At 37.7% G+C, this 18,737-nt stretch overlaps 1 protein-coding gene across 1 annotated transcript; it reads right to left on the bottom strand.

Annotated features, from left to right (window-relative positions):
• Positions 1–1,043: 1,043 nt before the first annotated feature.
• Positions 1,044–15,191, bottom strand: LOC144283731 (UDP-glucuronosyltransferase 2B31). Its single transcript, XM_077848224.1, has 6 exons — positions 14,405–15,191; positions 9,247–9,395; positions 7,334–7,465; positions 5,332–5,419; positions 4,263–4,482; positions 1,044–1,717 (listed from the first exon to the last, which is right to left on the bottom strand). Exons 1-6 carry the CDS (start codon positions 15,174–15,176, stop codon positions 1,438–1,440), a joined length of 1,641 nt encoding a protein of 546 aa, XP_077704350.1. The 5' UTR covers positions 15,177–15,191; the 3' UTR covers positions 1,044–1,437.
• Positions 15,192–18,737: the final 3,546 nt, after the last annotated feature.

The raw sequence follows: 18,737 nt of genomic DNA, 5'->3' as shown, positions 1-18,737 counted from the left end.
AGTCAAAGTTTTTCACCTGAGATTGGGAAGGAGACAAGAGTGGTGACAATTGCACTTCAGCTCAAAATTGCATGTGGGGTTCTGAGCATACAGGAAAGCCAAAATAAAGGCCACAGATTGTGTTAGGAGAACAGGTCCCTGGGAGGCAGAAGGTCGGGACTTGGACTGGAAACTTGCAAAGCAAGCCAAACCTAGTGGAGAGTTTAGAAAATGTTGCATGTGTACAACACACAGTGGACCCTGAAGCTAACCTGAAGGAAAACCATCAGCCGTTTAGAGAGAAGCTACAGAATGTTGACGCGGTTCCCTTTTCTCTCTTTGGCATTAATTCAAAATATTCACTAGAAGGACCACTTCGCGGAGAACTGAAACAATTCCCATTCTAAGTGCTTACTTCTGTAGGACTTCGTCTACCACTTGAAGCAGAAAGAAAAGCCAAAGAACTTCTTCGTGGAGCGAAGCCGCTGCCCTTCAGCGTCTGTCACTGCTCCAGGCCAGGAGCCAGGGGAGGCTCCCAGGGCCACGGGCCGGCCCGGCCGCTCCCTGGAGAGAGGCCCAGGCCCCGGGGTCCCCGGTACTTGGACAGTCTGCAGAGGCTGAGGACCCCAGGGGACCCCAGCACCCGACATCCATCTGCAGGCTGGTCACCATCCTGGTGGGAGGGGGCCAGGGAAGAGGAAGCTGTGGCAGGCCTGCCAGAGGCGTGCTGGGCTTGATCCCACAACTCTGAGACCATGACCTCTGCTCAAACCGAGAGTGAGTAGCTTAATGGACTGAGGTGCCCAATAGCTCAGTTTTATAATAGGAAACAGCTGCTATATTTCTAAATTCACCGACATTGCACAGGATACTGACAAGGTGGTTGAAGGCCATCAACTTGCCATGTCCTAGGGTAAGGAGTGATGCTCAGGCTGGGTACACCATAAAAGCCCAGGAGAATTAGTGGTCACCCAAAACAAAATGGATGGAAAAGTCATTTTATACAACTTTAACTATCTGTAGTTTCTCTAGCAAAGGAAGAAATGACAAATTTTGCACCAAAATGAAGTGAAAATATTCTGAGTATTTATTTGCACAGTAACAGTGATATTGTGAATAGCCTACTTAATGTTCTTATATTCATGCCCAATGTTGGAAACACAGATAAGCTCAGTAATTTTTGGAGGGGGATAACTTTTCATTTAGAATAAGAAGTTTCTGTAAATTCCCGTAGAGTTTTATTTTAATTTAATTTTAATTTGCCAGTTTTTCTGTTGGCATGACATATTTCTGACTCTTAAACAGGCAATAAATCCCTTGAGAGCAGATGTTGATCTCAGAAGCTAAGTTGAGGAGTTGTTTCTTCACAGGGAGGGGAACTTTGCATCATAACTCCTTGCTGGCAGAAACCGGAGGAGCCCGTCTCGGAGGCAGACCAGCTGGAGGCCTCAGATACGACTACTCCTTTTTTATCTTCTTCCCAGTTTTTGCAACCTTCCGACAACAAAACAGACAACATTGTGTGGTGACAAATATAGCAGTTGCCACACAGGCCAGCAGAAACCCAATCACATCCAAGGAGTGGTACTGGAACCAGGTGAGGTCATGGGAGGCTGGCCGCAGGTGCTTGGCTCCTTGGTGGCGCATGACATACTCGATCCAGAAGACTGCCCGGTCCAGGGGCTTTATAGGCTGATCGTGGTGAATTCCTGATAACTTCATAGCATTCTCTTTGTACCTAAGGGAGAAACGTAAAGATGCCGACATTGAAAGGAAGTTAATTTGCCAAACCAAAGAATTCCCTGAGAGGAATAGTCTTCACGGAATACCCATACATTCAGAATCAGCTAGAATATTATTGTGAAGTGGATGTAATAATGTACCTACTACTAAGATGTTGGTATGGGGTGTCACAAGCTACCCAGAAGCACCCCATCTGCCCTGATCCTTTTAGTCGTCATACATTAGTTTTTATTATTTATGTGTTAGAATATGAAGTGAGCACTCATTTCCTTTTGTCTTTTATGTCAGAGTTGTTGGTTACTTCTCGCACTGTATGGTATTCCATTGTTTGGCAATACCGCAGGTGATTTCATCATTTAACGGTCAATAGCCATTTGTGTTACTAACCGTTTGGCCATTACTACCAATGCTGCCATAAAAATCTTGTATCTTTTGATTTACATGTTTGTACATGTGTTTGTATATATGTAGAAGTGGAATTGCTGAGAAGAGGTGTATTTATGAGTGGGATTTCTTTATTGGCTGAGTTATGTAGAAGTATATTGCTGAATTTCCAAAATGTAGAGAGGTTTCAGTTGTCTTTCATTTTGATGATTCTAAGTGAATCCCAGTAGAGCTGAACAGTGTGCTCTTGATGATTTATATTTTTCAAAATTCCTTTTGGTTTATGGTCCACGTATGGTTAATTCCAGTATCTATTCCATTCTTGAAAAATGGGTATTCTCTGTTGATATATACATATATATATATTCAATGGGTTGCATTTTTAAATTGTGTCCTTCAAGACACTTAGGTATTTCTCCCTTCCATTATCTTGTTATCGTTTTTCCCTTGTTTTGATCTTATTTTTCTATGTTACTGAGAGAGATGTTTAAAAATTCAATATTATGACTGTAAATTTGAATGTTTGTTCTTTGGCCCCCTTCTACTGCATTTTGATGCTTTTTGTAGTAGGCGCCACTAATTGGTAATTTGTACTGTTTTGAAAGATCAATCTATTCGTCATTATGAAATACTTCTTTTTATTTTTGTTGGTGACTCTGGACTAGTGTGTCTGATATTAGCATGGGTCCAAATCTTTCTGCGGTTACTGCTAGAATAGATCATTTCCTACCTTCTCGTACTTACAATCTTTTGCGCATTTCTATTTGAACATGTCTTATAACTGGCGTATAGTATAAAAAATGTGTTCTGACAATCTTTGTCTTTAAATTATTTAGTCTGTTTAGATTTAATGTCTTGGCATATTTATATTTTCATCTACTGTCTTAGTCTGTTTTCTTTTCTATTTGGCCAACCTGCCTTATATTTCTTTACCTTTCTCTCTTGTTTTAAGGTATTTTTATTATGCAATTACTCTACCATTTTCTCCCCATAATACATTTTTCAGTATTTCTGATATGTGAATGACAATAAGTACATGAAAAGATGTTTAGTAACTTTGGCTGTAAGAGAAATGAAAATGAAGACCACAAGGAGAGACCCACTAGGATGGCTGTAATAAAAAAGATGATAGCAAGTGTTGAAAACGATGTGGAGAACTTGAATCTCCCATACTTAGCTGGTGGAAATGTAAAATAGTGCAACTTATTTGGACATCAATTTGGCAGCTCCTCATAGACATAATCTGTGGCCTAGAAGTCTACCCAAAATTCTACTCTTAGATGTTACCCAAAAGCAGTGAAAAATTTTGTTCACACAATAAATGTGTAGCAATATTTATAATAACTAAATGTGGAAATAACCCAAATGTTCACGAACTGATACATGGATAGATTGTAGCATATCCATACCATAGGATATTTATCATTCAGCAATACAAAACTATCACACAAATGAAACTCAAAAACATGCCAAATGAAAGAAGCCACATGCAAAGCCCATACGTGGTATGATCCCACTTGTATGAAACACCCAGAATACAGCAATTTGTAGAGACAGAAGTAGATTAATGTTTACTTGAGGCAAGAGAAATGGGCAAAGACTTCTAAGTCAGTCGTATGTGATTTCTTCTTGGGCTAATGAAAATGTCCCAAACTTAGATTATGGTGATGGTTTCATAATTCCATAATACACTACACGTATTTGAGTTTTATACTTTTAGTTTTATGGTACACAAATTACATATTATAAAATATATTAACAATAAGAACCAAAATCAATGTTTAAGCAAAAAGAGATTTATAGCTTTGGAAATTTTGGTACTGAATTGAGTCACTTTACATGACTAAAGTTCTTCATTCTTTCATTCTATGGTTTCTATCATAGGAACTTTGAAATGTTCTTACAGTTACTCTATAATAGTTTGCATTTGTGTATGTAGAAAATTGTTGCAGTAATTGGTTGCCCATTAAGTCAAAGGGATTTAAATGCAACTGTGAAATAAATGTCTGGTTGAAAATAAAAGTAGATTTAAGATCCGTTCTATCACTTGGCTTCTTTCCAAATTAGCCTCTTAAGAACGGGAGGAAACTCGCAGCCACCGTTGACTGAAGAATCTATCGATAAATTCCATCTATTAAAAAAAAAGTAATACTCACGAAGGGTCATTAATGACCGTCCTCAATGCATCGAGCAAGTCTGCACTAGACATTGTGCTGAAGTCCAGTCTGATAGCTGCTCCCTTAGCTTTCATGTGAACAATGTTATCAGCTTGATCGGCAAACAAGGGAATGCCCACCATGGGGATCCCGTGGTAGATCGCCTCATAGATGCCGTTGGTTCCACCATGGGTTATAAAGGCTTTGGTTTTCGGATGACCTAGGATTGGATGAATCTCAGCACATTATTAACTGTAAGTCTTAGAAATCAAATGAGAATTGGGCAACATAAGACATATGTTATTATATAAACATGAAACAGCATTCAAATGTCTTTTGGCTCTCAGCGCAAGAAGCACATAAATGTGCTGGAGAGGTAAATGAAGATTGGTGTGGTGCTTGTAACTTGAAAAATGAATACAAGATTGCTGGACAGACAAATTGAACGAGAACATTCTGGTTATCACCAAAAAAAGGGAAAGGGTGCAAAAAAAAGAAAGGCAGGTGGCATGTTAGAACATATTCTCTTAAAGGCACAGTAAAGTCACTGAGTTTCACATGTAGGGTGTCAAGGCAGCAGGAAGTGTGATGCTGGTGGCTCAAATCAGGGGAAGGAAAGATAGCACTTTATCATGAAATGTGTTGTGACTTCATGGAAAAGATTATGGTATTTTTCTAGAGAAAATGTAGGGTCACTGGTAATAAAAGAGAGGCTATTATTTTTCATTGGCACTGAATACCCATGCAGAAGGAGAAAGGATAGGAATAAGGTGGGAAAATTCGGAGACAGAGCGATGTTCTAGGTAGTTAGTAACAAATTATGTGGGAGCAGTAATTACAGCTGAAATACAGGTACTTTGATTCTGGCCCTAAGGAATGGGACTGTGTATAACAACATGCCAACTGTTGCCGCTTATCTTTTTCCCTCTAGGTCTGCAAAACAAATATAAGAAAGTTAAGTTTTAGTTTTGAGTTTTTGAGTAGTAAATGCTCAGTCAGATTGCTTTTTGGTGAACTGTTATCATTTTGTTTAGAGTTCCTTTCAGTTCAATATTTTCCAGATTCTTACCAAGAAGGTCATTCTGGGGAATCCACTTATACAGCTGAGTATTTGGCCCTAAGGTGTCTGGTTTCTTGCCATCAAATCTCCATAGAACCTTAGAAAGAAAAATACCTTATCTCATGAGTTGAACTTTGAAGTTATAGCTTGTGAACATTTTAAAGAAATTAAGAGATGATCTAGTTAGACTCCTTTCATTGACTGATAAATAACAAGGACAAAAGATATTAAAAATGAGACTACTAAAACCCTAGTATAGTAAGAATACCCCCATTTTGTTACTTATTTTTATATTCAAGCAAGTATGAATGTAATCATAATATTTCACGCATGAGTATTAAACAGATGAGATTATCAAAGACAAAAGAAGCATTTAAGAAATTTTTAGGCAGTTACTATAATTCTAGTGCAAACGAGTAGGAAATTACTAAGATCCACACCTTTGTCTGTTATCATTGCTTTCATCTTCCAATGTAATACCAACCTATTTACATCTTTTTAAGTGATACAGAAGGACGTTCCCTTATATCCACTTGTTCATAGCCACTTGTTCCATAAGTTCTTTTATTTGAGTTTTACATGTTTTGATACCCAAAAAAGCTAAATGTGCAATCTGCTGCTTGTGAGAAACAAGTAATTATGCTTATTAGTAATTCATTAATATCAATAATTTCTCCTTAGTACGTTTAACTTCTTCCACATTACTAATGATTAGGCACTACTTCCAAGAAAAAGGTAATTTTTTTACATGAATGCAGAATATTATTAGTATTTCTTGGTTTGGCAGTTCTTTACATGTGGGAAGAAAAGCCTGTTGGCACTTCAGAAATAACAGTATACGTGTCAAAAAAACTCCAAAAGTGTAGTGGTGCTAAGTTTTATTGAACTGGTTGTTGACATTTCAGTGATGCACTACAAAGCACTGACAGCATTGATTGATATGAAATCTATGCCCAAGCAATTTCCATTGCCAGTACTAAATAGATTCTGATTTTAGAATTTCCCAGCAATCCTCATAACTGGATTATAGTTTACACTGGGTAGCATATATTTGCTATATGCATGTTAAAGTAACTTGCGATGGTAAGCAAAAATTAGCATAAGGAGAAACTATTACAGTGACCGAAAAGTAGTTCACAAATACCCAAATATGCCAGGTGCATTCTATGTATTGGAAAAGAATTTACTACTGTAGTTTATGTAGAAAGAGGCATATGAAACTTTCCCATGCTAGGCTTTCTTTCCGGTTGACTCCTTAATACGTTTCTTTTTCCTTCCTTAATCGGGAGCAGTTATTATTCTGATAAGTTAGAGTCCTTTGGAACCAGATATTAATAAGCACTTGGTCACCTTGAGGAGTGGACCCATCTTCTCCCTTTTCATTGATCTTACTATTTCACTCGTAATAGGGCCCATTTCATCAGTCATGTCAATTTTTCTCTTTCTCTAAGTCATCTTGGCTGGAGGAAAGCCTAGACATAGTTTGGTGATTGTTTTTCTGAACAGCACACTGAGGAGGCTTATCTCAAAATTTAGGGGAAGGAAGAGAAACCTGGATTATCTGGTAAGGGTAAACTGCAGGGTGCTTTTCAGACTTTTATCAGTTCCTCTTTAACATAAGTGTTGAAATTTAACTCCTTTCTGAGAACAGCTATGAGGTAGGCAGTGCCCTTGGAAATCTTGAAAGGAATGCAGATCTTGTAAGGAAAAGGAAAGAATGACAGACAGAATTTGGTGACTGCTATACCTGCCCAGGACACATTACAATACCAAGCTTTACTCCTGCACGTCCTAAATATATTTCTTTCCAATCTCAATGTTAATGCCAAAGTTATTGTCAAAACAGCTTCTGTAGTACTTTAGCATCTGCCATTTATATTTTCCTCATGTTTGAGGTAAATTGGAGCTATCATAATGATGTTCATATCATGAAGGAAAGGGTAATCCGGCCCTTTACAGAGTTTAACAGCCTCATTAAGTAGTTGTATACAATTAAGATACTCTATCTAACCTTTTGTGGGATCTGGGCAAGGGCTGATGCGATCACATTGGCTCTTTCCTCTGTCATGTTATTGACCATTGACCCTAGAGAAAACACCACAATACCGTTTTCTCCAGAGCTCTGGACAAACTCTTCCATTTCCTGTGAAGAAAAAGTTAACTCCATCAAAAAGGAGAAACAGCATAGCAAACACCACTGAATGAATTTCTATGAGGTTGCGTGGGAGGCTCAGTCGTTTCAGCATCTGACTCTTGATTTGGGCTCAGGTTATGATTTCGGGGTTGTGAGATTGAGCCCTGGGTCTAGCTCTGTGCCTAGAGGGGACTTTCCTGGGTGTTCTCTCTCTCCTTCTGCTCCCTTCCCCCACCCGATGTGCAGTCTCTCTCTCTCTCTCTCTCTCTCTCTCTCATAAATAAATAAATAAATAAATAAATAAATAAATCTTTAAAAATTTTTCTTCAATTAAAGATAGATATCAAATATCATCAAGAATTATTAGAGTAATGCCTATATTGATTCTTATTGTGATAAACTACACATAAAAATTATCATTTTAACGATATCTGAGTATGCAGTTCAATAGTGTGTATATTTTATACTGTTGGTCAACTAATCACCAGAACTTTTTCACCTTGTTAAACTGGATCTCAGTACCCATTATATAACAATTACCAATTCCCTCATAGACCATCTTTATTTATTTATTTATTTTTTAAAAAGATTTTATCTTTTTATTCATGAGAAACAGAGATAGAGAGGCAGAGACACAGGCAGAGGGAGAAGCAGGCTCCATGCAGGGAGTCCGATTTGGGACTCGATCCCGGGTCTCCAGGATCATGTTCTCGGCCAAAGGCAGGCGCTAAATCGCTGAGCCACCCACTGATCCCCCCTCCTTGACCATCTTTATCAACCATCATTATACTTTGTATTTCTGTGAATTTGAGTGATCTGGATACCTTATATCAGGGGAATCATACAGTATTTGTCTCTTAATGATCGCCCACTTTCACTTTGCATAATATCCCAAAGCTTTGCCACTTTGGAGTAGGTGTTAGAATTTTCTTCTATTTTAGGCCAAATATTCCGTTGTGTGTAAATACATTTTGTTTATGGATTTATCTGTTGATGGACACTTGTGTTAGACTGAATAGAACTTTTGCTAGTTTTACATCAGGATTTAGACCTTGAGAAAGTTACCATATACACCTAAATATTTTGCAATCAAAATCGATAAAAGGTTAACCATTGAATAAGATCTTAGTTTTAGGGTAATCAGACCCTTTGCAGAGTTTAACAGACTCATTAGGTAGTTATATATGATTAAGGTTATTTATCTAACCTTTTGTGGAATCTGGGCAAGGGTAGATGTAATCACAGTGGCTCATTCCTCTAGTAGACATCCAGCATGATGAAGAGACCATCAAGTAATTCAGTAAGGGATGCTTATTTTTCAATTATGTCTTGAAGGTTCAATATCAACCTAAAACTTATTACATCATTGCTTTTTTCATGAAGATTTTCACCTTATATGCTAAGAGTGTACTTTTGCAATATTATACTATGGATTTTTTCAGATATAAGTGGTAGAAGTTATTTGGTCTTTATTAAATATGCAGAATTCATGGTCCTCATTATATACACAGTGTAGCTTTCTCTGTGCTCAGGTTTACTGAGATTTTGTCTGGCCTTGGTGTGTGGCGGAAAACATATGTTCTCATATATTAATTAAACCTGTTAATGCTCTAAGTCGTCAAACCTTGGAATCTCAAATGAGGAATTGTGTAAAGTTGGAATGACAGCAAGGAAACATTAGATTTGCCTGCAGATATTGTTGGGGCACACAACCATTGTTGAGGAATGATCTTTTTAAGCTACAAAAATGGCCCAGAGAAAACAAAGCAAAAGAAACAAGAATCAGGTACCGTAGGCAGGGATTTGGCGGGTTTGCAGTGGAGGCCTCCAACAAAGTCAAAATGTGGTAAGAGTGGGTGAGGATATTCAAAATCCCAGTAGGTTCGAATGAGCCATATATCAGCTTTCCTCATTAACTCATATAGTGTAGTGGGTCTTCCTGAAGGCGAAAAAACAAACAGATCACATCAATAAGAGAAAGGATGGGTATCCCTGGGTGGCTCAGCAGTATGGCGCCTCCCTTTGGCTCAGGGCGTGATCCTGGAGTCCCGAGATCGATTCCTGCCTCGGACTCCTGGCATGGAGCCTGCTTCTCCCTCTGCCTGTGTCTCTGCCTCTCTCTCTCTTTCTGTGTCTATCATCAATCAATCAATCAATCTTTAGAAAGCTAAAAAAAAATAAGAGAAAGGATAAAAAGTATATGATCATTTCCACATATGCAGAAAAGGCATTTGACAAAGTAGAACAGCCATTGAAGATAAAACCCCTCAGCAACATTGGTTTCGAGGGAACATACCTCAACAAAATAAAGGCTAAAATGGAAAACCCACAGTGAACATCATACTCAAAGGGAAACAACTGAGAGCTTCTCCTCTAAGGTCAGGCAGAAGACAAGGATGTCCACCCTTACCACTTTTATTCAACATAGGACTAGAAGTCCTGGCTACAGCAATGAGACAATGAAAAGAAATAAAACCATCCAAATTGGTCAGGAAGAAATAAAACTGTCACTATTTGCAGTTGACATGATACTCTATATAGAAAACCCTGAGGACTTAAGCAGAAAAGTCCTAGAACTGATAAACTAATTCAGTAAAGTCACAGGATACAAATCAGTGTACAGAAATCTGTTATATTTCTATGTACTAATAATGCAGCAGAAGAGAGACATTAAGAAAACTATCCTGTTTGCCATTGCACCGAAAATAATAAAACTTTACCAAAGAGGTGAAAGACCTGTACTCTGAAAACTATAAAATACTGATGAAAGAAATTGAGGATAAAAGGCATTCCATGCACAAAACTTGGAAGAATAGTATTGAACTGTCTATAATACCCAAGGCAAACTTTAGATTTAGTGTGATCCCTATATAAATACCAACAGCATTTTTCACAGAACTGGAGCAAACGATCTTAAGATTTGTTGGAACGACAAAAGATTTCAAATAACCAGAGCTATCTTGAAAAAGAAAAACAACCAAACTGGACGTATCACAATACAAGAGTTCAAGTCATGCTACAAAGTTATAATGATCAAAACAGTATGGTCGTGACACAAAAATAGACACATAGATCAATGGAAGAGCATAGAAAACCCAGAAATGAACCCACAATTATATGGGCAATTAATCTTTGACAAAGCAGGAAAGAATATCCAATGGGAAAATGACAGTTTCTTGGTGTCGGGAATATTGGACAGCAACATGGAAAAGAATGAAACTGGACCACATTTTTTTTTAGTCTTCTTTTATTTTTTTTATTCTTTTTAAAAAATTTTTATTTATTTATGATAGTCACACAGAGAGAGAGAGGCAGAGACATAGGCAGAGGGAGAAGCAGGCTCCATGCACTGGAAGCCCGACGTGGGATTTGATCCCGGGTCTCCAGGATCGTGCCCTGGGCCGAAGGCAGGCACCAAACTGCTGCGCCACCCAGGGATCCCTTTTTTATTGTATTTTTATTTTTAGTCTTTTATTTTATTTTATTATATTTTATTTTATTTATTTTATTTTATTTTATTTTATTTTATTTTGTTTTATTTTATTTTTTTATTCATGAGAGACATAGAGAGAGAGAGAGAGAGGCAGAGACACAGGCAGAGGGAGAAGCAGGCTCCATGCAGGGAGTCCAAGGTGGGAGGGTCTCCAGGATCATGCCCTGGGCTGAAGGAGGTGCTTAACCGCTGAGCCACCTGGGGTGCCTTGACCACTTTCTTATAGTATACACAAAAATAAATTCAAGGTGGAATGAAAGACCTAAGCGTGAGACAGGAAAACCATCAAAATCCAGGAGAAGAAAACACGCAGTGACCTCTTTGACCTCAGCAAGAGCAATTTCTTACTAGATATATTGATGGTAGTAAGGAAACAAAAACAAAAATGAACTATTGGCACTTCATCAAGATAAAAATCTTCTGTACAGCCAAGGAAATAATCAGCAAACCTGACAGGCAACCTACAGAATGGGAGAAGGTATTTGCAAATGACATTTTCAGTAAAGAGATGGTATCCAACATCTATAAGGAGCTTATCAAACTCAACAACGACACCCAGGGAACAAATAACACATTTAAAAAATGGGCAGGAGACATGCATAGGCATTTTTTTTTAAAGATTTTATTAACTTATTCATAAGAGACACAGAGAGAGCGAGCGAGGCAGAGACACAGGCAGAGGGAGAAGCAGGCTCCATGCAGGGAGCCTGAGGTGGGACTCGATCCTGGGTCTCCAGGATCACACCCTGGCTGAAGGCAGCGCTAAACTGCTGAGCCACCCGGGCTGCCCATATGTCAAATTTAATGAACCAACCAAACAAGCAAAATACAAAAAGAGAGAGAGAAACCAAGAAATAGATTTTAACTGTAGGGAAAAAAACTGATGGTTATCAGAGGGGAGGGGAATGTGGGGGATGGGTAACATAGGTGATGGGGATTAAGAAGTGAACTCATGATGAGCACTGAGTGATGTATGGAAGTGTTGAATCACTATATTGTACACCTGAAAGCAATATAACACTCTGTTAACTATCCTGGAATTAAAAAGTAAAACTTGGTAGAAAAATAAGAGTAAATAAAAAAGTAAAAAAATCTCATAACAAGCAACAGGTAGAAAAAATGAGAGTAATGGAATATTAATATACTATAGAACCTTCTGAAAAGAGTTTTGACTAATTAGCAAAAAGGCTTAAAAGTATTTGTAGTTTCCTAACAGAACACATATATGATACAAACATGTATTGATGCAAATATATACATTTGCATATATATATGTTGATCATATGTATATATGAAAGACAAAGTGTAAGAGACTCATTTCTCACATCACAGTAGTACGTTCACAACCAATTTGTTAACCTAAGCACTATGAAAATAAACCATGCATTTATTTATTCTTGAATTCTGCAAAAGCAACAGATGCAAATGTATACTATTGAGCCCCCCCATCAATTAACCAATGGAAACACCTTTCCCGCGTGTACTCAGTGTAATTTCTACAATTTAGCAAGTTATTCCCTTGATCCGAGATTTTCCAAGAAAACTGTGAGTTTTGGGGGGGTATGGCTTGTATCGACCATTGTAATTAGTTAATATTTGGAGCTTAACAATATTTATGTAATAAATAATATTTGCAAGTCACAGCTGGAATATTTTCCACAAGTACGGAAATAGAACGTGCACTCTTAATGGTGGCGCATTACGTCTTTAGGGCAGTAACATAGTTTTTTTTTTTTTTTTTAATGTGAACTATTAACGTGTATGTGCACCCCTCAATAAGATTTAGACTCTAAATCAGGATTTATGGGCAACCCCGGTGGCGCAGCGGTTTAGCGCCACCTTCTGTCCAGGGTGTGATCCTGGAGACCCGGGATCGAGTCCCACATCAGGCTCCCTGCATGGAGCCTGCTTCTCCCTCTGCCTGTGTCTCTGACTCTCTCTCTCTGTCTTGTGTATCTCATAAATAAATAAATAAATAAATAAATAAATAAATAAATAAATAAATAAATATCTTTAAAAAATAAAAAAACCCAGGATTTATAAGCCCTGGTGAAAGAATATGTAATCATTAGAAACTTCATACTATAGATTCCTGAGTCTAACATAGCCATTGTATCTCATCGCCTTCTAATTGGCTGTGGTGAAGGAATTATGAAGGAGGTATTCACAGTCATAAAACATTATTAAACCTAAGCCACTGTCAAATTAAACATGCATTTGTTTATTCTGAAATGCTGCGAAAGTGACAGATGCAAATGTAAACAATTATTTGAGCTCCCCTGTCAATTAACTAACGGAAACACTTTTCCCTAGAATACTCAGTCTAATTTCTACAATTCAGCAAGTTATTCCCTTGATCCTAAAATTTCTTTCAGGTAATATGTAAACACTTTAGTTCTTTTTTAAAAAAAGATTTTATTTATTCATGAGAGACAGAGAGCGAGGCAGAGACACAGGCTTAGGGTGAAGCAGGCTCCATGCAGGGAGCCTGATGTGGGACTCTGTCCCGGGACCCCAGGATCACACCCTGAGCCAAAGGCAGACGCTTAACCGCTGAGCCACCAGGCATCCCAACACTTTAATTCTTAACTAAGGAAACTGAAGAAACAAGTGGGAATAATATCCTCAACACTATAGACAGTTGTACTAGAAATATATGACTCCTCAGTTGACATGTCTGCTTTCATCAAGATAGTGAAATTTCTAATGCCGTTTTTTTTAAGATGGAAAAAGTGGAATAAAATGGATATATAGAAAATAAATATAGTAGAGAAGAATTTAAAGCAGCGAAACTACTCTAATAGTGGTAGATGCATATCATTATAAATTTTTAAAACTCATAAAATGTACCAAGCTGAGAGTAAACTCTTATGTAAACTATGAACTTTGGATGATAATAATGTGTCAGTGTAGGTTCATGACTTGCAACAAATGTACCACTTTGATGGGGGATGTTGATAATGGAGAAACTTATGCCTGTGGGGGGGTGAGGGTTATATAGGAAATCGTGATTCAAAATGCTGTGACTTAAAATTCTTCTAAAAAGTAACGAAGCATAAGTAATATTTTCACTTTGATTTGTATTTGATAAACAACAAGGAAGGATAAAATACCGAGAAAAAATTAAAAAGCAACCCAAAGAAACCCCTTTTTAAAGCTATTACAAACAAACACATGGAATGGATATGTCATTGGTTCAAGAATTCCTCAGTGCTCTAATGTCAGTTATTGACTCCCTAGAGTGTGATGTACCCATAATGGACAGTGGGATTCTAACTGGCCCTGTCATATAAGTCTTTGCATGTGTTTGTGAGATTGAGAGATCATTTTATACTTTCATGTCATCATTTTACTTCTAAAAGACAAATTTCCTCCCTCTTAGTACTTCTACAAACTCTCCTCCCCAGCACTAGGAGAGTTAGGACTTCATGTTACTAATGAAAAGCATGACTTACCTAGTACTTCGCTGTAAAACTGATCCCAACTCTTCTCATTTATTGTTTGGAACCAAAAGTCAAAATAAAGCACATACAGCATATTTTTTACTCTCTCCATGAATGTCATTTGATCAGTTAATTCTGACAGAATAACAGGTACGTAGGATGGAGGGAGAGGAAGTCCTCCACGGTGTTTCTCAAATGCGTAGCCTGGAGAGAAACGGAGACTGTACACTAAAGGTATTTTAAGGAGCTCAGCCAGCAGCTCACCGCAGGGTACGATAGTATCTGCAAGGACGAGATCAAATTTTGATTCTTGTAGTTTTGTCATGAGTTTCTTGTTCAAAACTACATCTTTACAGAGCTTCTGAGCACATTCATAAAATTCCCAAAAAAATTCTTGCATTACTGAAAAATATGTCCAAAATGAATCTTTTGGCATATCATATATCAAAATGTTGAGCAGTTTTATGAAGAAAGCCTCAAAATCACCTCTAGATAAATGTGCAGAGTAAATCTCAAATTTAATAGCAGATAATTTGTTCGGATCAACAAGAATGGAAGCTGACGATGTCAGAACAGTCACTTCATGACCCCTCTGGACAAGTTCATCCAGGATTGTCTTTACATTGATCCAGTGGCTGTATTCCGTGGGCCACACCAGCACCTTCCCGCAACTCCCAGAGCTAAAGTAACAGCTCAGCTGTAGCAGCAGAAGCACTGAAATCCATTTCATAGACATCCTGGGGGATGCGCTGCTTCTTCTGAAATCCCTGCCTTCTTCTGCCATTGCTTGCACTTATATCCGAAGAGCATCAATCAGGAAGTTAAACTATAACTCCTACCTTTCAAAGTAAATACATTATATGAACTGTCCGAGCATTTGGATGGCAAGTGGAAAAAGCCAAAGTAGACGACTTTGTATGCAAATGTGTGTAATGTCTGTTTGATGATTTTAGTCCTATCATCTAGCTAAGAGTCAAGGTGCAAGTCATTGTCTTACGTAATATATTTTGGAAGAGTGTCGAGGACGGTGCTGCGAGGTGACTGCAGTCCTCTTGACACAAGAATGAAAGTTATTATACAGGAAAATTATCTTTCTGGTTATGATGACCCGAGAGATGTTTTTGTTTTGTTCCCAAAAATTTGGTTGACATGTACTTCCATACCGTACAAGTGCCAGATTTAAAGTGTACAGTTCAGGGGTTCATAGTATATTCACAGAATTGTGCAACCGCTCCGGTGATCAATTTTAGAGCACTTTCATCACCCCAAATGGAAACCTTCACTCTGTAATGGAACTCTTCATTTTCTGCATTTCCCAGCCTTAGTCAGCATTTTGTCTGCTTTTTTTGTCATATATATTGCCTGTTTTGAGCATTTCGTATAAATGAAGTGTCTTTTGTGACTGGTTATTTTAATTAGCATACTATTTTATTTTAAAAAATTTTTTAACTTTATTGAGAGATCCTTGATATAACATTGTGCAGTGGTCAGGTGTACAACATGATGACTTGATTCGCTTTATATATTGTGACGAGATTACACCATTCTCATCCATCACCTCACACACTTATCTTTTTTTCTGGTGAGAACTTTATAAAAATCATTTTTATTACTTTTTTATTGAAGTACAGTTGACACACAATGTTAATTAGTTTCCGGTTACAACATAGTGATTCCAGAAGTCTATCCGCTAGGGTGTGCTCACAGGCGTAAATTCCATTTGTCACTACACAATGTCACTACAATTACTGACTATGTTCCCTGCGTTTTATGTTTTATTCTCCTGACATTTATTGCATTTATTTCATACCTGGAAGCCCGTATCTCCCACTCGCTTTCACTCATTTGGCCTTCCCTCTCCCCCTTTTTTCTAGAAGCTATCATTTCTCTATATTTGTGAGTCTTTCCGCTCTGTTTGTTTATTCGTTTGGTTTAGATTCCACATAAGAGTGAAATCATATGACATTTGTCTTTCTCCTTCTGACATACTTCACTTAGCATAATACCCTCTCGGTTTGTCCATGTTATCACCAATGGCAAGATATCATTCTTTGTTTGTGGTGGAATAATATTGCATTGTCTCCATATAGTACGTCATCTTTATCCATTCATCTATTGATGGACCCTTGGTATTTCCATCAGCTGCTCTTTCAAATAATGCTGCAGTAAACATAGGGTGTGTATATCTTTTTGAATTAGTGTTTCGTTTTCTTTGGGTAAATACCCAATCATGGAATTACTGGAGCATATGGTATTTCTATTTTTAGTTTCTTGAGAAACCTCCGTACTGCTTTCTCTAGTGGCTGCACCACCTACAGTAGACAAGGGTTCCTTTTCCTCCATCTTTGCCAATACTTGTATTTCTTGTTTTTTTGATTCTAGCCATTCTGACAGGTGTAAGATGAGATCTCCTTGTGGTTTTGATGTGTATTACCCTGATGATTAGGGACGTTGAGCATATTTTCATGTATCTGTAGGCCATCTATCGGTCATCATTATCTTCTCTTCCTCCTCCCCCTCCTCCTCCTTCTCCTTTTCTTCTTCTTCTTCTTCTTCTTCTTCTTCTTCTTCTTCTTCTTCTTCTTCTTCAGTAGGCTCCATGTTCAAAGTGGTGGTTGAACTCTTGACCCTGAGATCAAGAGTCATATACTTTACCAATTGAGCCAGGCAAGTGCCCCTTCATTGCTGGTCTTCTTTGGGAAAAGTCTATTCAGGTTGTCTGCCCATATTTTAATTGGATTATTTCACTTTTTTTGGTGTTGGATTGTATATGTTCTTCATATATTTTGGATATTAATCCCCTACTGGATATACCATTTGGAAATGTCTTCTCCTCTTCTGTAAGTTGCCTTTTCGTTTTGTTGATGGCTTCCTACATTGTGCAAAAACTTACTTTGGTGTAGTTCCTTTTTTTTTTTTTTTTTCTTTGGTGTAGTTCCAATGGTTTATTTTAGTTTTGGTTTCCCTTGCCTGAGGAGGGATATGTAGAAAAATGTTGCTACAAACAATGTCAAGGAGATTGCTGCCTATGTTTTCTTCTAACTTTTTGATTTCATGCCTCACATTTGGTCTTTAATCCATTTTGAGCTTATTTTTGCATATGGTGCAAGAAAGTGGTTCAGTTTTATTCTTTGATGTGTAGTGGTCCAGCTTTTCCAGCACCGTTAATTGAAGGGGCTGTCTGTCCCCCATCATATATTCCTACCTCTTTCGTCCTAGATTAATTGGCCATAGAAGTGTGGGTTTATGCCTGGGCTCTCTCTTCTGTTCCACTTCTCAGTATATTTGTTTTTGTGTCAGCACCGTGCTGTTTTGATTACTATAGCTTTGTAGTGTATGTTAAAATGTGAGATTGTGATGCCTCCAGCTTTGTTCTTCCTTCCTGAGATTGTTTTGGCTATTTGGGGTCATTTTTGATTCCATACAGGTTTTAGTATTATTTGTTTTGATAATGTGAAAAATGCTATTAGTATTTTGATAGAGATTGCTTTGAATCTATAGATGGCTTTGGGTAGTATGGGCATTTTAACAATATTACTTCTTGTAGTTAGTGAGCATAGTCTATTTTTCCATCTGATTGTGTCATTTTAAATGATTTCCATCAATGTTTCATAGTTTTGAGTAGATGTTTCAGCTCTTAAGTTTATCCAAGGTTTTTTTTTTGTTTGTTTTGTTTTGTTTTTCTGGGAAATTCTTTTATCTCTCTTTCCATTCTGAATGATCTCCTGCCCAGGTAAAGTATTTTGGATTATAGGCTTTTTCCTTTCATCACTGTGAATATGCCATGTGCTCCATGAGAGGGAGGTATATGCAAAATGACTTCCAAAGGCTGGAAGTACTGGAAGACAGAATAAAAAAGCTGACAAGTCCAGCTTGAAGACAAATGGTTTACTAAAGGGACTTAGGGACAGAAGCATTTCTTGGGCGGATGAAAGTAGATCTTTGTAAATGCACCTCCTATTAGACCTACATTTTTAGCTCTAGTGACTGAGGAGTGTATGTTGATAGACCACTGAGGAGGAGATGTTAGTGTTATAGTCATATCTCTAATAAGATCAGGGACATTATGCCCCCCAAGGGTTTGCTTTAGGTTGGTTAAACCCAAACTGTGACCAGCTAATATAGTTTACTTATTAAAATACAGCTTTCTCAGCAAGACAGGTTTCAAGATCTCATTTCACTATGTCCAGCAATCCAAAGTTATGTCCTAAACTTTGCCCAGTCCCAACCACTTCCATGTGGTCTAAAGTTTTTCTTGAGTTCTCCAACCCAAGTACCAACAACTTAGGATAATCTTCCCATGATTTCCTTCATCTCAAATCATAGTAAAACTCTGTCAAGGTGG

This window comes from Canis aureus, chromosome 14, assembly GCF_053574225.1.
Source record: "Canis aureus isolate CA01 chromosome 14, VMU_Caureus_v.1.0, whole genome shotgun sequence".
Classification (NCBI taxonomy): Eukaryota; Metazoa; Chordata; class Mammalia; order Carnivora; family Canidae; genus Canis; species Canis aureus.
Note: the sequence above shows the minus strand (reverse complement) of the source record. Positions and strands in the feature narration are given on the sequence as shown.